This window comes from Eucyclogobius newberryi, unplaced genomic scaffold (genome assembly GCF_026437365.1).
Source record: "Eucyclogobius newberryi isolate DKJ021-1_F unplaced genomic scaffold, fEucNew1.0.hap1 SCAF_21, whole genome shotgun sequence".
Taxonomy (NCBI): domain Eukaryota; kingdom Metazoa; phylum Chordata; class Actinopteri; order Gobiiformes; family Gobiidae; genus Eucyclogobius; species Eucyclogobius newberryi.
The window spans coordinates 21482368-21504875 of record NW_027315846.1 but is presented as its reverse complement, the minus strand read 5'-3'; the positions used below and the strand labels follow the sequence as shown (position 1 = coordinate 21504875).

Genomic DNA, 22508 nt, shown 5'->3' with positions numbered 1-22508 from the left:
TAAGAAATGAAGAGGTGTGTGATGCTTACTATGTAATGTTACACCTCAGGTAGGCAACCATGCTTCGTTAATTATGAAGAGGCCAGTGCCTGGCAACAAGCAGGCTCTCTCCTTCTCGCCTTCGTTTTCTTAAAAATAAATAAAAATACGGTATAGCATAAAACACATACTTTGAAGACGTACAACTACATTAGGTGGCAGTAAATGCACATTTTAACAACAACAACAACAACAGCAGCAAGAGCAGCAGCAGCAGGCAGGCTACTGCACAATGGACACTTTATTTTTTTCATTATTAAGCAATGCCTGTGATTATAGAACAAAACAAAGCCATAAACAAAGTCATAAATCATGTTTACAGCTGACCTTTGGGTCAGGTTTGGTTTGGACGCGAAAACATTTGGCGCATGCGCTCTCTGCATTACGGTCTATGACTTTCACATTAGAAACATGATTGGTACTTTACTTTTTTATGGACTTTACCCGTTGTCACGGTACCTGGCGGGTCGACACACAGGTAATGTCTTCACAGTATTCGTCTGCTGTAAACATGTGTTCAAAACAACCTGCTTCCCGTGAGAAGCGCCTGAAGCTAACTGCGGCTAGCCTGAAGTTCACTTGTGACACCGGAGTTTTTATGTGTTCAACCAAATATCATACCACCAAGAACAACAACCTCCAGGATTGCACTTTTCTTTACTTTTCTAACATTTTGTGTTTAAATAAAACCATTTTAACACATGTCGAGGCAAAAGTCGCCTTCAAATTGAATATGGAATTAGTTTAATTTGGCCGCAGCTGGAAACACGTGCTTTTGACACTTCTGCGGTAAAAAACGTCACTATGTCCGCTCTGTGAGCAGCAGCTGCGCCTCAGGGAAACTCGCCCGAACCACGGTCCAAGTCTTCCTCACTTGGCCTCGCCTGTTGCGCAGTAACCTGTAGATATTTAAAACGCCGCAAAAAGTCGTGATTGTGCTTTCAGTGTGTGTTGACGTGTGCCCGTGCACCTGTTTCCATGGAGATGTTATTGCTCTGCAGGAATGTTCAAGAGACTGCAGAAAGTATTACATTAGCTGATCTATTTTGCTTTCATTTCACGAGTCTTTTATCGTTCAGGAAAAAAAAACTTGAAAAACATGCATTCTGCCTGTAGGTGTGCTACCTGTGATATATCTTTATTTCCCTATTGTGGAAGATTCTAGGGCAATAGCATCTCCATGGAGACAAGCAGGTGGTGTACCCTCATGTACAACAGTGTATAGAGTGAATAGCCCAGTGTGTCCGGTTCTTGTTTGGCCCGTAGAAGGCTTTATTGGACAGGACAGTGCAGTGTGACATAGAGATGAGATTGGGGAAGGACATGCAGCAAATTGGTGGATGGTATCCACTCGACCACAGAGCGAGACCTCTGTTCTTTTTTCATGTTGATCCTAGTCTTGTTTTCCAGAGCCCTCGCAGGAGGAGCCCACTCCTGCACTTAATGGCACAGCGGCGTGTGATGGTGGTCCTGTCATACCCTGTCATACCCATTCTCAAAGTGCCCGACTGGAAGAGCAGCTCCCCTCATGCGGAGGACCCTGTGGAGAGACGGAGGGAAGGATGAGTGTGCAAAGAGAGGAAGATACTAAATGTGAGGCAGACCGGGATGGACGAGGTTTGACAGTTCTTTTAAACCAAGAGACAAGTCGAGACCAATGTAAACTGACAACGGCACCAGAAGATTTGCCTGAAGAACAACGTGACGTGAACTCCACAGAAGAGGACAAAGAGGCTGCACCTGTGTCTGAGCCAAACGACAATGAAGGACTTCCCTCTCCAGCTAGTATCACAGAAGAGTCAGTTTGTGAGCTGTTTGATCAACTACAGACTGACTCTAGAGAGAGCTGCCCTCTGCAGTCGGAGATGCCATGTTTGAAAGAACTACTTGCCTCATCTGAAGGCAGCACACTGGATGTCCAGTTTGTTCAAGCCAGTGCAGGGACTCCCCTTCCAGTGCCCGTGGCAGGAGGGTCAGAGTGCTGGGATGAATACATTACAGCCATTGATGCCACCGGTGAAAACTGTTCCAAAATGTGTTTGGTCCCTCCCGACTGTAGCACTCAGACCTTCCCTGGACAACAGCTCTCAGAGCCATGCTACCACTTTGCTGTGGGTCCTGGCCTGGCAAACCAGGTACGATGTCCTCTGTGGCAGTATCCCATGGCCAGCTATTACCCTACGATGGAGCACACTCTGCCTTTTGAAGGTAGTATTATTGTACATTTCGGTCATTGTCTCTTGTTTGAGGATTTACTGTACTTAGTACCTTGTTCTCTTGTATGTTTTAGTAATGTGGAGGGTCTGGGAGGACACGGAGGACAGTTTTTCACTTGAACTAGTACCTTTCCCCTTTGAAAAGACTAAAATGAATTTCACTGTTATGTCCTACAACATCCTCAGTCAGGACCTGCTGGAGGCAAACCAGGACCTGTACACACACTGCCCCCTGGAGGTACTGGAGTGGAGTTACCGCTCTAGATTGCTCCTGGAGGAAATACAGAAATGGACTCCAGACGTAAGTGTGGTTACTATGGTGGTTACGAGGAATGGTAAGGTAGTTACATCGAGGGGTGCAATATTGACAAAATTTATATTTTGATATTGTTGGGGATATTCATTGTCACACATCAAATGTGTTAAAACATGTTGTTAAATGTATTTCATTATCAGACAAATGTGAAATGTGTCTAAAATGAATCTCAAAAGTGCAGAAATATCACCTTTGGCCTTATTTGAAAGGTTACAGCATCTTCAGGTCTTATTCCTATGAACAATATACCCAATGTTCAACATTTTCATGTCTTCAAAACTAGATTCACGATATTATCTCAAGTATGATACATTGCCCACCCCTTTTCATTGCAAATATTGCTAATGATTGGTTTTATTATAGATTCTATGTCTTCAAGAAGTGCAGGAGAACCATTTCCATGAACAGTTGTATCCAGTGTTGACTCAAATGGGTAAGTTATATCATGTTAGTATTATGGAAAATAAGAGTGTAACAAATCTTCTGTTCTCTGCAGGCTACACTTGTGTGTTCAAGCGGCGCACAGGCACTAAGACGGATGGCTGTGCTACATGTTACCGCAGCAGCTGGTTTGCTGAACTATCCATCATCGAGGTGGAGTATTTCAAGCCGGAAATAGAGCTGCTGGACCGTCACAATGTGGCTGTTCTAGTGCTGCTTCGACCAATGGTAGTCCAAGGGTCTGAGGTGGTGACACAAGGCCCTCCTCTCTGTGTGGCCAACACTCACCTGCTCTTTAACCCCAGGAGGGGCGATATTAAACTGGCACAGCTGGCCATACTTTTGGCAGAAATGGACAAAGTGGTTAAGTCTTGCAAAAGAGGGGGGGAAGACTGTAACATAATATTATGTGGGGATTTTAACTCTGTCCCTCACACGCCGCTGTACCAGCTGATCACTGAAGGAGAGCTCCATTTCCAAGGTCTCCCCGCATGGATGGTAAGTGATGGCACACATTAATTTAAAGATATAAATAAATGAGTTTGTACTATAACTTATACATGTCCTTTTAGATTTCAGGGCAGGAGGATCTGTCATATAAATCACACGTTTATAGACTCTTTGCCCCTCTTTGGCCAAACACACTTGGAATCACAGACCGTTGCCAGTACACCTCTGTAAATGAGGCCTTTGAAAAGCACAAGCAGACCGCAGGTCTGTTTGAACTGCTTCAAAGAGCATAACAGCTCTATTTTTAGTTTGTTATTGTCATGTCCTTTTTATAGGAACTCTTCAATACAGTCACGAGTTTCTTCTGCAGCTGCGCTTCTGCCCAGCTGCCTGTGAACGACCAGCAAACCTGGAGATGATCCCACAAGTGACTGATGTCACACCAGGTACAGAACTAAACTGTCAAACTCATTCGACTCTGGGTAAGATTTGATTGATGTGTTTTTTATATACAGATGGTTCAAAGGCCCACTCTTCCTCCTCCAGGTCAGCACAGTGCTTTTGAACTGTATAAGGTTTGTGTGTAGTGCCTCTTCTCACTTTTACATTGTATCCAGGTTCAGACCGTTCCTGAGTCACCGCTTAGACCTGCAGTCGGTCTATAAGCATGTGCTTCCAGGCTCGGGTAGTGCTGAAGTTACAACACTACACTCTCAAGTTGGAGCAACAGTCGACTACATCTTCTACTCTCCCAAACTCACCACCAACACAGATGAACAAGGTAAGGCTGGTATTATAAACCTGTTACTTTGTTCAGACTACTACATCTTTGTTTGGCAGGAGAAGCCGGCTTTGTGAGCGGCGGTCTGAACCCGATCGGTCGCCTCTCCCTCTTATCAGAGGATAAACTGTGGTCAATGAACGGACTTCCCAGCCACACATTTCCCTCTGACCACCTCAGCCTTTTGGCTAAATTCCAAATGGACATCAGTACAACACCATAATAACGGAAAGTCATTTCTATAATATTTTATTTGAATTATGTTCATTTGTTAAAAGATGTGTATCATTAGATTTGAAAACCAAAGATGACAAACGTCACTATTTTGTAATTACTTAAACGTCAATGTTAATTTAAATAACTTATGTTTAAAGAAGGTTTTCTTCCAGGTTAATTTAAGCTGTGGATGTGCAATAAAGATTTTCTATTTTTATTGACCCTTGACTTGTGTGTATAGGTCAACCAATTGAAGTAGGTTTATTCATTTTTTAAAGTTTCCTTGTTTTTCCTTTGATGAATGATATTATGCACCAACCCTGGAGTGTGTCTGCAGATAATACATGGATTTGTACAAAATGGCAGACTGAGCATTGCAGTTAATGGGTGTAGGAGCAGAGGGCAGATTAGAAGATAAAGACGGTGCAGTGATGCTGGAGAGAACAGGTAAAAGGTAAATACATTTTGGAATGAAATCTAATGAAGATGTGGTTTTTGCCACAGAAAACACAATATGTTGAAAATAAGTTTTTAAAGCTGGTCACAAATCATTTCCCCATCTATACTAAAGTATAAGGCTATCTGTCTTAACTATCTGCGCCCTTGTACCAAGAGCTGAAGATCAGTACCTCAAGTGACTGGGAAGCAAACTTGTGCAGCTCCCACACATTCACAAGACAGTTGGTCTTCGCTCAATTAAAAAAACTAAAAAAATAGTACAATAACAGATCTATGGCTGCCCCAGGTCACCCTTGAAAAAAAGTTTTGCATTCAATGGGTTTGTATATGTAAAATTAAGGCTAATAAATAAAACATTTCCACTTCCTTTTACCTGCTCAGGAGAATGCCTTAAGTTTTATGCTGTGGGTTGTAATTAATTTTGATTTTTAAAGGCAAGATGCAGTTAGTTAAATGAGACAAGCAACCAAGGTTATAATCGTCATGTAAGTGGATTTTATAAATGGTTTTACCAAAAAGGTTCAAGTGGGGGATCTTTTATTGAAATAAAATACCATGTTTAAATACAAAAACATTGATAGAACTGTGAAAACACATGTTTATGTATGGACAATACTGAAAGAGGTCATTCTGAAATTGACAGTAAAAATATACAAAGTTTCTAGCATAGCTCCACTAAACTCATAGCACTTAAGGCAAAGAATAAATCAATGGTGGATTTGAAATAAACATTAAAAACATTACTGTGTACACAAGTACAGAATGCATTGATTTTATCAAGGTCTGGGCTGGGCTGAAAAAAATAAAACCATACACTTTTCACATTATTTATCTTCCTACTTCTAAATTGTCAAAAGCAACAACAGAAGATCTTTTATCTCCTAAAAAAGTTCAAGGCACAGGGGTTTACAGACTACTAAACAAGCAGTTAATCAGTAGAAACAACATTAAATACATCATTTTGTGGACTAACTGTAAACCAAAATGATAGATGGAGCTTTTACTGAATGATATTCCACCAACAAGAGAAATGTCTAGAAGCACATTAACATGGAATGGTCAGTGCATTTGTGTCTTATTTCCATGCCTCTACAAGGTATCTGATTTAAAAAATCTCCCAAACTTATCAGGTGCTCACAAATGTGTTTAAAGGGTAAAATAGTCAAATCCAGACTCCATAATTTAGTTGAAGTTGGAAGGGTTGCTGTTGACCAATCCAAAACAGAGCTTTGAATTAGCCACTGTGCAAAACAAAATTTCACCTCCTAAAGAGCCTAAATTTGTGACGTTTTAAAAATAAGTGCAGATATGTAAAATTGAGCTACTCTTTGTTTTTAGACACGAATCTGATATGCATTCATGTCCGCAGAAGTTTGCTGATCCAAAACTTTCTTCTCAGCAGGACTGTAAGAAACCAAACATTTACCATTAGACATTTCTTATATTATAAAATTATAAACAATGCATGATATTCAAACAATTAAAAAAAAGGTTGATAAAAATGAAACATGCTGTACATACCGCCTCTCCACTCGGCTGATCCTGCGCATGGGACTGCCCGGGCCTTTGTGGGGGGAGCCCATGCTGTTTCTCCTGTCTTTGGTGGGCGACGGAGGGGGCTTTCCGATCTAAAGCACGAGATAAACAAAAATAAGCCTCATTCCAAATTATGGTTGGGCCATATTGACAAAGTGAATATCTCGATAATGATATTCAGACAATATGAGGAATGTGCTCAAATATGCCTCTAGTAGTAGTATTCTTTTATTAGGGACTAGAAATATGGTGATTGAAGAATATTTACAAAAATAATGTTTTAATGATCAAAATCCAAAATTCTTTTAATTTTTTTTAACCTTTGATATAAAAAGTATTTTAGCATGTGTTCTAGAGTCTGTATTGTCCAGAAACCATTAACAAAACATGATTATTATTCATAGTCGACTAGTCATGATTAGTCGAATACTGGTAATTATACTTAAATATTATAATTGTGCATATCTTTATCATTTTTAATTTATCTCCCACCCCTGTTACGTCTGCTGCAGTAAGACGTGTCAGCACAGCGCGTGCTCTTAATGTGATTGTGTAAAGCACTCAGTACAAACGATCAACAGAGAGGCAGCCATGTGTGACACGAAGCAGAGCCGGATGAAGCCATCACATTAAGTTTATGATATGGAAAGGCCAAGCGTCCAAGGCTGACTGCATTAGTTAGACTGAGAAGTGATGAGAGGGAAGTTATTGTCTTCACCCATGGAGAAATTAACCAAATTATGTTGTGACAACATTAACAGTGCTCGTGATTTAGTCCCACATCTTGACTTGACTTGTCTTAGAGGGTTTTCTGCTGGCTTGCAGCTAAAATCAAATGGTAGAACAGTATCTTTATTCAGGACATTAAAAGTGTTGTTTTGTTTTAAACATGCAGCTCTACTTTAAATGCAAAATAAAGCTAAAATGAAAATTAACCAGAACGGGACAGAATATCATGTTATATCCTCGTTTGGAAGATTATACTAGATGTTTCTGTTCTGTTTTTTAATCAGCTACTTCTTTCTGAGGTATTTTTTAGACAATACTGAATATTCTAATGTTGCTCCAAAACACATTATAAATGTATAATAATGTAATAATAATTGTGGTAAATTCTGCATTGAATATATCATACGAATTTAAGGAACCACTTGAAAAAGAGAGGATGCATCTCAAGGGGCATAAATGCATGTTAAGTACTGTGATAGAGTGTACCTTGAGCCTCATGTCCCGTGTGTGTCTCTCCAGCTCTCTCCTCAGCTCCTCCTTGCTCAGCCTGTCCAGATCCAGGATGGAGTGTTTCCATTCGATCTGCTCCACACTGTGAGGGTCATGTGACACATACTGGCCAATCCTGACTTTACGCAGGGTGTGCCAGTAGCCCCTGTAGGCCCCTTGGAACTCCTGCACCAGGTCCATGAGGGTCCGGAACTCCAGTGGCTTGAACATGAGGTCTTCCCTGCGGCTCAGACCCAGAGCACCGAAGCGGCCCCCGCTGTGGACCCCCAGCACGATGTGGTGGAAGTGGTTCCCTGAGAAATGAGACTTAAAGCTGAGAGGGAAGCGCTCCACACCGGGCATGTTGTTGGTGAGATGACTTTGGGAGCAAGAGTCAAGGAGAAAATACAGATGGAATTAAAGATGTGGGATCAGAAATGATTTAGTATTGCCTTTGGGATGTTAGAAATATACTAATATAGAACATTCAGAACATCTTATTACAAAAACCTTCTTTCTTCCAAACAATATCAGACACAAATATACTGTAATCTAGTATGTGTTTTGTCAGGATACATTCCCAGGATTACAGCCTCCAGACACTTGATTGGCAGAGCCTCACGTGTCATCTCTTTAGCAATGTCCATTAACCTGTGAAGACAAAAAATCATTCTAATTTGATAACATATTCCACCATATTTCCTGTTCCTAAGCTTCTTCCTGGTTTGTGCTGCTGTATTCATTTCCACGACACAGTGATAATACAATCTGCTGTTACTAAATCTAATAGACTGAGGCCAGAAACAAGTTCAAGTCATTTGTTCTATATTTACACCGATTTGTGACTTCATAAGCCCGGGGTGGAACTGGTGGGGAACAGCTGAGCATCACACGTTTGACAACAGCAGAACACAAACAGAAATGCTTACGCGGTTAAAGGACGGCTCTTCTTGATTTCAAAAAATTGTGTTCCAGTGTGATTGTACCTGGAGGTTTTATAGTTAAGGGTTTCACGCACAATGGAAACAGTAGTGGAAAATACCTTACAAACGTTAACATGGCTCCATTTAAAATAATAATAATAAAACAATAGCTGGCACTCATCGAGACAAATATATTAACGATGATCTTATTATAATATTTGGTTGAAAGCTTTGGGGGAACAAGAGCTTCTAGTAAGTTGAAATAGGAAAGCAAGTAGCCAAAGTCTAAAGTTGCCTTCTGTTTGTTGCCAAGAGGAAAAAAAGTAGAAACCAGATTAAACTACTTCTGCAATTCCAGAGATGGAAAACAGTCTATGTTGGTGTGAGACCTTGAAGCAGAGAGAGAGGAACAATGTCTTGCATATACTAAACCTTGTGATCCTTGGCTGTAGTCATAAGAGTGCTCTGGGGAAGGGTTGTGGAGGCAAATTAGGTCTGAGGAGGTGCAGAGTGCATTGAATATACAATTGAATATATATTATGTTGCGGGGGGAAAAAGTGACACGGTAGACTTCCTGTCTCCAGTTCAAACCTGGGTCCTCCTGTTTGCACATAACTGATAATGACATGTCTGTGCTGTGATTCTTTTGATCAGAGACCTCTCTTTAGCCTCCATGGGGAGCACCCTGGGCTGTCTCATTGTTGAAGCCTCTTACTTGCGGGTCCAAAACCAGAGAAAGTAAGAATGCATCCGTTTGACCTGTAATCAATAAGATGAACGTGGATCCCTTGGTGGGGACCAGATCACTGTAGGGCGAGACAGACGGGTGGACGGATCGGTTCTGCACGAGAGTGACCAACGAATCCACACGAGGGAGAGATTAATTCTGATTGGACAACAGAATTAAACATTCACCTTTAAGAAAAGACTACTCTGCTCTATTGTTTTGCTAGAAGTTGTTAGAAGAGAAATTCCACAATAAGTGCTCGGTTATATTTATACATGATAAATAATGGATGGCTTTCTGCTCGGACAGGAAACATGTTTTTTTCCCTGTGTGGCCCACTTTATACCTTAGGCCAGTATAACACTACACTGGTCGTTTGGAATCAATGAGAGGCACTATATTTCTGTAACATAAGTAAAAGGATACTGCAAACCCCTGATGTACTTCTGTATGGCTTCCAGGCGCTGTGTGATGGATGTTGTAGGCTGGTATGTAGGCACACTTGGCATTGGAATCTGGAAGACAGAGAATGCATACAACGCAATTATGAACATTCACACCCAGAGAGAAAATGTGCTGTTGTCCGCCTACTGAGCTCCTTTATTTTGAATTAGATGGTGTGAATAGAATGTGTTCATATTATGGGACGAATAGACTTCAGAATGATTAGAAAGTCAGACTGTTGTTAACAGCTTTTAAAACTATAGATAAATCTTTTGAATGAAACCCATGAATTTGAAACAAACACTCGCTAAATAAACACGCTAAATAAATCAACAGATGAATACAGACATAATAACTTAAACATAAAAATACACTTGCACATACAATATTTGATAAAAGAAATTATACAACGCAAGATCACTGGAATAGTGGGTCATTTCTAACCAGTTCTTTGAATTTAAAAATGGCATAAAATCATTTAATTTAAAAAGTCTGGGTTTTATTCCACAGACAGGAAGTAGCTGAAAGCCTTTTTTCCCCTAGTTCTGTGTTGACTGTAGTATAAAAATGTACTGAGATATCAATTTCAAGATGAATACTTGATCTGGTATGCTGTAAATATCCAGATTAAACATTTGTGAATGTTTTTTATATCAGGTCAGCCACCTACAGCTTTCCTTTTTGTTCATGGACTTAATCCGAGCAGTCTAATGAGATAACACGCTTTTTAATATCCACTTTACCTTAGGCAGGTCAGTGGCGCCCCGGATGCTCGTAACTAAATCCTCTCCCGTGGGGTGGATTCGGGCCACATGTCTCCACATCCTCTCCCATGTCTCCTCGTCCATGGGGAAGCCTCCTCGGTTGACTTGGAAGGGCACCCCTCCATCCCGCATGTCCTCTTCTCCCTCATCCTCCTGCTCCTCGTCCCTTTCGTCCAGTGAACCTGCGGCTGTCCTCAGCATCCTCCCCTCCAGCGTCCTCCTGACCGATGGCTCTCACTGGTAATCCGCTGCTTCCAGGTTTAAGTGACCAGCCCCAGCAGATGCCCAGCACATGACCAGCACCAGCAACATGTAACAATACAGTCCAGGCAGAAGGCTCCAGAGAAATCACTGTTACCTCTAAAGTTGGGTCAGCTGAAGATGGGACGCTGTTTAAAAGGTCTCACCAGCGGATTTATACTAATATTGAAGCAAAAGCAGCACCGGCAGTTATAAACAATGCTTGGGATTCAATTTCAAAAAGATAGAAAATAAGAATTCCGTTTTAGATTCCAAAGTGTCCATCAACGCAGAAGCCCATCAACCCAACGCCTTCATTCTCCTAACAAGAGAAGGCTAATTAGACAAGACGGTAAAACAGGCTTACACATTCCCAGTGTCGTTAGAGGTCATTCAAAGTGTAAATACAGCGCTAATAACCGCAATGGTCCCGTCCTCTTGTGTTTCACTTCAATATGTCCCTCCTTCAGAGTCGGCTCATTGTTCATGCAGATGCTCCAACCTTCAGACACTCCCTGACACTGCGCATGCGCGGTAGCTGCTCCACAAATGTACCAAATGCTGCTTTCAAGTGCACGGAAGTAAACCAATAAACATACCCCGAAACCGCTTTGTTAAGCTACACGTGTTGGAAAAAAATGTAAATAGCATTTATTCACTCAAAGGAAATCCATTCTGAAGAAGTATGATTTATTCAACTTGAACCATACATTTCACAACTGCTGGAACAAAGCAAATTAAAAAAAGAAAAATCTAGAGATGTGGATTACAGGTTTATTTATGTAGAAATTAAGTGTTGTAAATATTAAAATCGTGGTGCACCATAATCATCAGGCATGCGTTCAATGTTGAACCTAAAGGGGAATAGATGTCATCAATAAAAATGTCACACGGTGCTTGCTTTATGACAGAGGAAGAGTCACCTGTGATTAGAGATGTACATGATGGGTACTCCTGGGATTTTACGGACTCGCCTCTTCAAATCTCGGTCAACAGTTGCTAAGATGTAGCACTTATGCTGAAATAGAAAAATGTTTCTTGTATTAACATGTTACGCAAATAAAAAACGTATTGTATTGTAAAATGTATTTGGCAGCAAACAATATAAGAATATAAATTAAGTTCAAATAAAACATTAAAATGTATTTCACCTGAGTTACTCTTTGAACTAAACAGTCATCTGCATATGTTCCTTTGTGGGTACATGGTAGTCGTTCAAACCTAGGATCCTTTGCTATCCTGTAAGTAAAAACAAACATTGTAACAGGGAAATGTACCTGAACCTTTGGCACAAACAAGACACTTAAAATGTAGAATCATACCTTAGAGCTACTCTGTATTTCATCCCAAGCTTTTCAATCTCAGCCATCACACAGTCAGTTATGTATGGTATGCCTGGATTAAAGTTCAAATATGCATTAACAACACATTGTGGGAACATTTCTTTCATGAATTAAATGTGACTTTGTGCACTTACATTTTGCATACAGACAATCCATCATTGACTGCACTATGTCTAATTTGGCCTTGATGGAGAAGTTAATAAAATTAGTATCCACGATAACATGGTATGGTGGCCCAAGCTGAGTATTATACTGGAAGAACAAGCAAGAGGGATGCTTTGTCCTGCAAAAGAGGGAAATAAATTAAGAGCACCCAAACAGAACAGCCTTGACCTACTTGATGCCAATGAAACTTACACTTCTCTCTCTTTGAGTTCTGAGGGATCCTTTTTCTTTTTCTCTGTGGTTTTAGCACGGTCTTTCTCTTTTCTATAAACAGGGGATGAACATTTGAAAATAAATTAGAATCAGAATCAGAAAAGGTTTATTGCCATCGCCAACAATGAACAGAATTCACAAACATAGGAACTTAATTGGGTACAACATAAAACAATGAAAAAACATATAAAATCAAAAAGAGCATGCATTAAGAAAAAACTATTTAAATCTACAATAGGACATAAATAGACTTACTATGTACACAAAATGTACAGTTAAATTTACAGATGTAGTGCAGAAAGTGAACAGTGCAGTGAGTGATTGATTAAATTTACATACATTACGTAAGAATATATTCAAGGTAAAAAAAACTCACATCCTTTGATCTTTGAGACTGATCATTCTTTTCATTACCGCAAACTTCTTTGTTTTCTGTTTCCCCTGAGAGAAAAACACAAAATACAATTTAAACGCCAGATGAGAGCAAAGAAATGTCCACTAAAACTACTAAGAACAAAGCTTTGCTCAAAATCTCATTATATATAGTCATATATGTATGAATGAATGAATGTATAGTTGTACTGTTATGTATGTATAGTTGGCTTATAAATAGTCAGTTAACGCAAATGTAGTAACTTTGTTTCTATTATGTAGCAAACATGCTAAGCTAAGGTAAGTAGCCTCAACGTTAGAGCAGTTACAGATGTGTAAATAGAAGACCAGTGTCTTGATGTAACGTTTGGTTCAACATAAACTGACGATGAAGAAATCATTGTACATACCATTTCCCACGTAAATAAAGTGTATCTTTAGAAGAAAAAATCAGCAGCTCCCTCGTGTACTCTTATGGTAGTGCAGAGTTACCACGTCATCAACACTCGACAGTGATTGTTGGCATTTTCCGGTCGCTCAAGCTAACCAACCGAAGGTAGTGCTGTGTTTTCTTTCTTTTTAAATGACATTTTAGACAAAAAAAACTGCTCTGTTTGGATGAAATAATCCAGACATTTATTAATCTTGGACAAATTACCCCTCTACAGCAACGTAGATTTGTATAGTGCAGAAAATGCTCTGACATTGTGCGCTAACCCGTGTGCTAAATATTAGCTGACGTGCACAACTGTGTTATGTTTTTGTTTGTACAGCGCAATCCAGTGTTGACGCCTTTTACTAACACGATCTATGCGTTTGTCAGCAAATATCTGGCCAAACTGGGATTATGTTCATTGGATAAAAAAGTATTGGTTAATTATGTGAATACCTTTTTCTGTTAGAGAACCTCAATGTGTTGTATACACTACATTGTATGTATGCTTGTGGATGGTCGGGAGACCATTAGAGCTAAGCAGTGTGTACATAGCCTAAATGCTCCTTCACTCTGTTGATTTTCCCCTGCTCAGATTAGCTCTTAAGAGTTTGCAATTATATTAACGACAGGTTCTTCATGCATATTTTATTTTTTGGAAGTCTTCTACCAAGCACATTTAGAGAGTATCTTTTAGTTAAAATATGCATCCTTGGTTGACCAGTAAATAAGTTATAAAGCTGTAACAGATTTTTATCTGAATATTGACATACTATTTTGCTATGTACTGCTTGAATTAATTATTATGATGTTCTCCAGTGCAGGAAACCAATTGTCCTTATGAGGAATGGGAGTGTTTAATGAGCAGAGCGGTCTCTGTGAAGGCTGAAAGATGGTCTGATGGACCACCGCTTCTTTCTGACATTTCTCCTCTGCTCATTGTCGTGGATTTTCTTCTGGGAAGTATACTGGAAGAAAGACAAAGGCAGCCAGATTAAGGAATGGCTCCGAGGACATAGTCTTTTTCAGTACAGACACTTATTTGAAGGTCAGTGATGGATAGCTTGGTCACCCAATCATAATAAAACAATAATCATCTATTCTTTGACATTATAATGTTGCTTCTGATGTGGACATGCAGATGTACAGACCCTGGAAGAGCTGAGTCTGAGTGTGTTGAGTCGTCTGGAGGAGGTAGTGAAGGAACAGAAGCGCTGGGGGGAGATCGCAGAGGCCAACATCCAGCTGCTCCGTGATTTTGCATTCCAGGAGTGGCTTTGTTCCCAAAACCTGGAACATTATTACAATACGTACGTGTTACATTTAAATATTTTTTTAGATGCAATAACTTGGATACATTGTCTCAAAATCCTTGGAATACTAAAGAAAATTATAAAAAAAAAACATTATGCATGAGGTATTTGTCCACAGGAGGGCAGACTCCTACTCTTACTGTTGACCGCTATGTTTCAAGAGGTCAATACAGTAACAATTCTTTATGAACTGTAGTGCGATATCCTGCAGTAATGCAACGCTTTTCAGTTCAGCTTTAAGTAAATATTAAGTTCAATTTTGGTTTTGTGTTATCTAGTGTACCTTGTACTTGTGAAGGTAAGAATAGTTATATCAGTGGTTTATTCATTTTATAACATTGAATTACTAGGACAATAAACTGAAACTGGAACTTTAACCATAACTACAACCCTTTTATACTGTCCAAATGTCCAGTCGTATTGTGTATCCTGTATACTTCTTAACAGGTACCGCTCAGTCAGAAGATAACAGCAACTTATTTAGTAATCCATTAAGTTGAATTGTCTCTTCAGACTGAAGACCTTGGGTTGTATGAACCTAGATGATCTCTCTCAATTTGACAATACACAGCAGCTATCTCTAGCTGCTTGGGGTTACTACTACGAAGATTACATCAAGTTGTCTACTGGCATCAAAATCCTCCAGAAATCCCGGGGTAGCCGTGACCAGGACTACGAGATCCGGCTGGTACACAGCCTTGCAGAGAGACGTCTGAATGAAAAGTGGTCGGTTGGTAAGAGATATTTTCTTCTTTTATAAGGGCAGTTCATGTTTTATTCCTTCACGGTTGATGGTTTATTGTTATATTGGCATCTGTCTTTTCAGCTGGTGCTCTCATATTTGGCTGTACTGTGGCACTGTGCTTCTTGATTAGGGACCTCATGTTTTACGTTATTGGTGAGTTTGTAGCAGTCACTTTAGTACGTACTGTATGTTGTATTTTATGTATATATTGAAGTAAAAAGCAGTTATTTTAAAATTTTCCTTTACATATGGTCTCCTTTTTACAGGTGGAATAACCGTTTCCATCATAGCTTTTGTCTTTACCATCAAGTTCCTTTGCGAGCTTGCAGCCAGAGTGGTCAGCTTTCTCCAGAATGAGGATCCTGGGCGACGCGGTGACCGCAGCATCTATGACTATGTTCGAGGAAATTACCTTGATCCACGTTCCTGCAAAGTATCATGGGACTGGAAGGAACCACAGGAGGTGGGGCAGACGATGAGCTTCAGGGTGCAGGTATGTGGGTTAAAGTTCTGTAAAGTGTTCTCTGCGAGACCCGTGAAAATCTTTTAGATACGTTAAATTCACAGTTGTTTGTGTCTTTTAGCTCTTCTATAAAAATGGACAGCCTTTTCCTGCTCACCGGCCAGTTGGACTGAGAGTCAACATTACCCACATTGAACTTGCCCTGGATATCCCAGTTACTCAGGAGGTCCTACAGGAACCAGAGTCCAATGTTGTTAAAGTGGCTTTCACTGTGCGCAAAGCTGGTCGTTATGAAGTTGCAGTGAAGCTGGGAGGGCTCAATGTTGCCTACAGTCCGTATTACAAAATATTCCAGCCAGGTATGACTCACGTAACAGCCCAGTTTTCAAAGTCAGGTCTTCCAACTCGTCCAAACGGTATTTACATTCTTTCATTTTAGGAACTGTGGTCCCTTCAAAAACAAAGATAGCCTACCATTTTTCAACCTTGGTGCTAACAAACAGCCAGCAACACACTTTGCAGATTGAACCGAGGGATGAATATGGAAATCCCACAAATAACTCCACAAGTTTGACTGATGAGGCAAACTACAGTGTCCATATGCATTCGGTGAGAAAACAACCAAGTGTTCCGTCACACAAGTGCTTTTTACTCCAGAATGAAAAACATATTTTCCTTGGTTTTCCAGCTGGGTACAGTAGATGATGAAAATTTGGAAGTCTGCTACAGTAAATCCGTTTCACTCAACAAGCCACAGTGCCAGGTCCTGCTCAGACTAACCCTGAAGAAGACTGGCTGCTTTAGGGCCCGGATCTCCTACCAAGATCAGCCACTCAGCAATGGGGAGTTTGACATTATTGTTCTCAGTGGTAAGCAATATTTTGGCCTTTTGAATTATTACACTTGCCTTTTCTTAATGTATTGTTTAATTTGTGTTCAAATGTGCTTTGAACAGAGAATGAGAAAACCTGTGTAGAGAAGAACGTGTCTACACCAGGCATCAGCATCTACTTCGAGGCCTACCTCTACAGCAGCGGGAACTACGTCACCTCCTCGTGGCAGTTACCAGCCTCCTCTTTGTTGGCTCCTCAGAGAAGGCCCTCAATGGGTGAAGAAGAGGACGAGCATGACTCTCCTGTGGAGGGACAACCAGAGAAAGTAAAGAAACCAAAAAAGGTCTACTGCTACATATCGCCAAAGGTATGAGCCCATCTTAATTTTATCACCAAGTATTTCTCAATTTTTTTATTTTTTATTACTAATTTATTTTGACTTCCACTTAAATCAGCAACTGTCCGTGAAGGAGTTCTACTTAAAGATTATTCCGTGGCGTCTTTTTACCTTCCGAGTATGTCCTGGAACCAAGGTAAGCCTCTTTAAGGAAATGCATAAATGACTTAAAATTGTTCTGTTAAGTTACAACCCGTCTCTTGTCCCAGTTCACTTACCATGGACCTGACCCAGTTCACAAGTACTTAACTTTAGTGGTAGATGACGGGATACAGCCTCCAGTTGAGCTTAGCTGCAAAGATAGAAACATCATGGCTGCTACTTTTATCCGTTTCTTGCACAAAAATATTGGTAGGTATCTTAACTAATACTATGAATGTATATAGAAAGACGAGCACTAGGTCATAACAGTAATAATCTGATTTCATGTTTTTCAGGCGGTTCTGAAACGTTTCAAGACAAGGTGAACTTCTTTCAGCGTGAACTCAGGCAGATCCACTCAAAGAAACCTCGTACCAAGACCTGCCTAAAAATTGCCCGACATACAATTCTCGATTCTGTTCGTATTTGAAGGAAAAAAATTAATGAAATTTGGTCCGTATTCAACACAAAATGCAAACTAACATGTTGTCTTTTAACAGTCTCTAAAGGCCACGAGAAACTTCTCAGTGTCAGATTGGAGTAAGAACTTTGAGGTTGTTTTCCAAGATGAAGAAGGTAATCGTCACCCATAACATTCTGCTCGGTTTTCTCCTACAAGCGATTTCTAATGTGGCAAAATATCTTTCGGGAACCTGTGTAGCTTTGGACTGGGGAGGACCGAGAAGGGAGTGGTTTGAGCTCATTTGTAAGACCCTTTTTGACACAACCAACCAGCTCTTTACACGTTTCAGCGACAACAACCAGGGCCTAGTAAGTGAACCTTTTGACAGTCTACATATCATTTATTTGTTGTACCTCATGCCCTCAAAAATCTATCATTTGTATTTGCAGGTACACCCGAATCCTGATAGGCCTCCGCACCTGCGACTGAAGATGTACGAGTTTGCGGGGCGTGTGGTGGGGAAGTGCCTGTATGAGTCTGCTTTGGGTGGAGCCTACAAGCAACTAGTCCGAGCCCGCTTCACGAGGTCCTTCTTGGCCCAGATTATTGGTCTTAGGATGAACTACAAGGTATGAAGCATGTAACTGCTGTTTTTTTTCTTCTTTTTTTCTGTATGTTTTATTTTTTTTTCCCAATGCATTTTTATTTTAACGTGCTTGGCTATATGTTAACTGTTTTTGACTTTGCAGTACTTTGAGACTGATGACCAAGAGTTCTACAAAACAAAAGTGTGCTTCATTCTAAACAATGATGTGAGTGAAATGGACTTGGTGTTTGCTGAGGAGAAGTACAGCAAATTGGGACAGCTGGAGAAGGTGAGGCAACAGTTGGGATGGGACCTTCTAGCCCTGATGTCATTTTGGAGAGGATAGCAGTAAACCAAACAAAAGAAACCATATTGTGTGTTTGGCAGTTTTTAAGAGTGCTTAAAGAGAGGGTGTGGGAAGTTTATGTAAAGGTGAATGAGCTAAATGAAAAATGGCCCTCTTAAAGTCTGTTGTTTGTCCACATTAGTCACATCAGTATTTTCCCTTTTTTGGAGACAATCCAGATTGACTTGCTGAATTGTAAGAAGCACATGTTAGTCTGCAAACATTACATTTGAGGTGTTTTGTCGTACACTCATTTTATCCGTTACGATGCCTCATCATGAGCAACATGACACATAGGTATGGCCTACTACTGAATGATTTACATTGTACCTGACATGTCTCAGGTGGTGGAGTTAATATCAGGTGGAGCTCAGATTGCTGTTACCAACGAAAACAAGATGCATTATCTGAACCTGCTGGCCCAGTACAGACTGGCCAGCCAAGTGAGAGATGAGGTGGAACACTTCCTGAAAGGTATCAGTATAACATCATATACCATCGGACATTAGGCATATTCACTTTATATGATAATGTTCAAATAATTTGTGTACATCCTTGTTTCTAGGTCTGAATGAGCTGGTTCCAGAAAATCTGCTGGCCATATTTGATGAGAATGAGTTAGAAGTATGTGTATTGATTTGAAAGCAGTTGAACAATAACAATATAGTTTGCTCATAAATAAAGCTGTACATGTACCTTTCCCCCCCAGCTATTGATGTGTGGAACAGGAGACATAAATGTACAGGACTTTAAAGCCCATGCTGTAATTGTTGGAGGATCATGGCATTTCAGAGAAAAGGTAGGACAATTGAAATGGCCTTTGAATTGTACACAGACTAATTTCTCCTGTCTTCCTGTCTCCTCTGAGGTGATGAAGTGGTTCTGGGCAGTGGTGTCGAGCTTCACTCAAGAGGAGCTGGCCCGACTGCTGCAGTTCACCACTGGCTCCTCTCAGCTTCCTCCAGGAGGATTCAACACTTTGTGTCCCTCCTTCCAGATCATCGCTTTCCCCACACACAGCACTTTGCCCACTGCACACACCTGGTGAGAAAGAGCCACATTCCACTGCATGCTTCAGGGAGTGTTTTACATCCGATTATGATGATTATGTAGTTATTACACCATGTAGTCATTACATTTTCAGAATCATATTTTGTAGGTCTATATTTATTGCTATATATGTTACATTGTATTTCACGTAGCATGACATTTCAGCAATCCACTTACCCATGGTAGTTTGTTCAGGGTAATTAGTTATAAATACCATGTGTTAATAGTGACAGTAGTTAACGGTATTCTACTCTTGTTTGTGCAGTTTTAACCAGCTGTGCCTCCCGACATATGACTCCTATGAGGAGTTGCACAAGATGCTGAAGCTGGCCATCAGTGAAGGCAGTGAAGGCTTTGGGATGCTTTGACTCCTCCCTTCTGCTGGGACTGGTTCCAGCACTGCCCACAGGTTTTATTTAACAGTGGACATCTCAGCAGAGCATTAACCCAATCTCTGCCTGCTTTCTACTGTGCTCTCAGAATGAGAGGATGTCCCAAAGGCTGCACTGGGAAAGCATTCCCTCCTGTGCTACTGGATGTATATACGTAATTATTCTGCTTTAGGGAAAAAGAACTGACATTGAAACTGTTAAGGGTATTGTTTTCGTTAATTTTATATTGTATAAGCTTTCCTTAGTTTTATATATTTGGCTGATTTTAAGTTTGTGAGTAAAGGCCTATTGTATTGCTGAAGTGACTGCTTTTTTGCAAATGTAAGTGCAAAAGCTGTTTGCAGTGACATGGGTGACCTGTAGCCTGCAGCACTTTGGCCTTATTGATCAGGGACTGTTGTGTGTATGTAAATATATGACATCACTGTTGATTTCATTACCTGTACATACTAGTGAGTGTAAATGCATATGTTCTTGTGTTTGGACTTTTACAGAGAAGGGAAGAAGGGATTTCTTCACTGCTGCATGCATATATATATATATATATATATATATATATATATATATATATATATATAAAATCCCTAACCCTGAAAGTTAAAAAAAAAAAAAAGGACGCCAAGCTATTTCTCATTGTAATATTGTCATAATTTATGTTTGTAATTTATTGCAGTTTGTTTTTTCCTTATGTGAATCTGGAACAGTATATGATTTTGTTATGTTTTATAACCTGCCTTATTCATGACCTCTGGCTCTGATTGTATATCCAGGAAGGTGCTGAGGTGACACAAGCCTGGTAGAAATACTTAGCAAATATTTGGATTCTTACGCACACCCAAACAATTGGCTGGATAATGAAGATATTATGTATTTTGATTTTTTGTTTGCTATAGGTTTACCTCAGATTCTCCAAAGCCGCCTATGCATCCACTTGTACACGTACAGTGTATGTTTATATAAAACATCTAATTGTTCTTTAATGTTAGTGGGAACAATGATAATGTCATAATGGGAACAAAGAGGACTTTCTTTAAATGTTTGAGTGTTAAAATGTTTTGCCAATAGAAATTTTAAAGGGAGTAACTCATTTTAAGTATTTTATTTATTTGTTCTACTTTTATAAACCTCACTACATTTTCAAAGTAGCTAAAGGAAAAAAAATGTTTGTAATAGGCTGGCCTTTCCAGTGGCAGTAGGTACAAACTAGGGCTGTGTGGGTCGTGCAATGCTGATGGTGTCCTTAGAAAAGTTGAGGAAAGCTAAATCGCGCAGATAGTACAACAGGTGCATCTGCCTCATAAAGAAAAGGTGAAGGTCTTGAGTTTTGCTTTCATCCAGAATTTACTACTGTTATATGTTATATCTGGACCTTTCTGGATTAGTCTGCCCTTTTAGCAGTGTAGATATTGTGAAATATTGACCCATGCCTTTGAACGCTGGGGTACTTTTCTTTTTTAATAGAAAACCTGATGATGAATGTTTTAGATTCTGCACTGCAGGTTCTTTATTATGGGAATAAAAATTATGGACTGAATTCTCACCTTTTTTTTCTTGAGGGCATACGAGGGCTATAGCCGACCTTGACACAAAGACATACCCTGTGCAGATACATCTTTGCTTTTCCTGCACTGCACTTTTCTGGCCCGAGATCTCCGACTTCCTTCCTGGGATCTGCTCAAGCCATTCCTCCAGTTTGGGGGTCACTGCCCCAAGTGCTCCGATCACTACGGGCACCACCGATACCTTCATGCTCCAGGCTTCTCCAGCTCCTCTCTGATGCCTTGGTATTTCTTTAGTTTCTCATGTTCCTTATTGCAGATGTTACCATCCCATGGTACCGCAATGTCCACCACCACCACCACAACTTTCCTCTGACACTTGTCAACCACCACTATATCTGGTTGGTTCGCCATTACCATTCTGTCTATCTGTATCCGGAAGTCCCAGAGGACCTTGGCTCGGTCGTTCTCCACCACCTTTGGAGGTGTTTCCCACTTTGTACACTATGCCAGCCAGGGCCGTAGCCAGGATTTCTATGGGGGGGTTCTTTTTGTGTCAAGGTGGACCTTTTTAGTATGATGAGGGAGATAACTTACATGTATACATATGTTTTATCACAAAAAAAAAAAAACAAATACACATATACAGTAATTTCACACAGAAACTACAACAGTAGCCGGTTAAACAAATATCTGAACAAAGCTAACACTTCACGGATCATCCAACACTTTACTTCTGTTCTGGTCTGAGCAAGGACTCTTCCAGCTCCAGTCTCCTGGGGTGTTTCCTTGCGAACACGTTCACCACATGCTCAAGGTCAAACTGGAACCCTTCGGGGTCCGGAGCTTTTTTGGCCGTTTTTGGGTACCTTCAATTTTGCCCTGATATACTACATTAAGAAATGTTTACCAGACCAAAGTTGGCATCTTTTTTTTTCAGCACAACCTCACCTATATGATCAGTTAGTTAGTTTTTCACTTTGACATACTATTTCAACATAACTGGACCTAAACACACACAGAAAACACAAAGTCTGTCAAGA

The 22508-nt window shown here is 40.2% G+C and overlaps 4 protein-coding genes across 5 annotated transcripts; 2 read left to right on the top strand and 2 right to left on the bottom strand.

Moving 5' to 3' along the window:
- The first annotated feature begins 414 nt into the window (after nucleotides 1-414).
- angel1 (angel homolog 1 (Drosophila)) lies at nucleotides 415-4680 on the top strand. The gene is made up of 10 exons (XM_072457826.1): nucleotides 415-517; nucleotides 1450-2247; nucleotides 2330-2556; nucleotides 2935-3004; nucleotides 3068-3510; nucleotides 3585-3726; nucleotides 3798-3908; nucleotides 3978-4008; nucleotides 4080-4243; nucleotides 4303-4680. The coding sequence occupies exons 1-10, from the start codon at nucleotides 451-453 to the stop codon at nucleotides 4464-4466; spliced, it is 2217 nt and encodes a 738-aa protein (XP_072313927.1). The 5' UTR covers nucleotides 415-450; the 3' UTR covers nucleotides 4467-4680.
- Nucleotides 4681-5733: 1053 nt separating this feature from the next.
- vash1 (vasohibin 1) lies at nucleotides 5734-11273 on the bottom strand. Its single transcript, XM_072458317.1, has 7 exons — nucleotides 10511-11273; nucleotides 9750-9838; nucleotides 8602-8658; nucleotides 8249-8323; nucleotides 7670-8051; nucleotides 6427-6546; nucleotides 5734-6312 (listed from the first exon to the last, which is right to left on the bottom strand). The coding sequence occupies exons 1-7, from the start codon at nucleotides 10730-10732 to the stop codon at nucleotides 6253-6255; spliced, it is 1005 nt and encodes a 334-aa protein (XP_072314418.1). The 5' UTR covers nucleotides 10733-11273; the 3' UTR covers nucleotides 5734-6252.
- A 279-nt stretch (nucleotides 11274-11552) lies between these two features.
- Nucleotides 11553-13392, bottom strand: fcf1 (FCF1 rRNA-processing protein). The gene is made up of 8 exons (XM_072458318.1): nucleotides 13275-13392; nucleotides 12869-12933; nucleotides 12472-12543; nucleotides 12249-12397; nucleotides 12094-12166; nucleotides 11923-12010; nucleotides 11695-11789; nucleotides 11553-11625 (listed from the first exon to the last, which is right to left on the bottom strand). Exons 1-8 carry the CDS (start codon nucleotides 13275-13277, stop codon nucleotides 11577-11579), a joined length of 594 nt encoding a protein of 197 aa, XP_072314419.1. The 5' UTR covers nucleotides 13278-13392; the 3' UTR covers nucleotides 11553-11576.
- arel1 (apoptosis resistant E3 ubiquitin protein ligase 1) lies at nucleotides 13358-21500 on the top strand. 2 transcript variants are annotated; one of them, XM_072458315.1, is made up of 22 exons: nucleotides 13358-13420; nucleotides 14117-14345; nucleotides 14439-14607; nucleotides 15124-15344; nucleotides 15437-15508; nucleotides 15622-15848; nucleotides 15940-16177; nucleotides 16258-16427; nucleotides 16507-16687; nucleotides 16774-17018; nucleotides 17107-17184; nucleotides 17258-17399; nucleotides 17486-17607; nucleotides 17690-17765; nucleotides 17851-17960; nucleotides 18042-18221; nucleotides 18342-18467; nucleotides 18869-18998; nucleotides 19090-19148; nucleotides 19234-19323; nucleotides 19393-19568; nucleotides 19840-21500. In XM_072458315.1, exons 2-22 carry the CDS (start codon nucleotides 14198-14200, stop codon nucleotides 19940-19942), a joined length of 3063 nt encoding a protein of 1020 aa, XP_072314416.1. In that variant the 5' UTR covers nucleotides 13358-13420; nucleotides 14117-14197; the 3' UTR covers nucleotides 19943-21500. The 2 variants fall into 2 exon arrangements, with proteins under 2 accessions (XP_072314416.1, XP_072314417.1); XM_072458316.1 differs by having other exon boundaries at nucleotides 13401-13423.
- Nucleotides 21501-22508: the final 1008 nt, after the last annotated feature.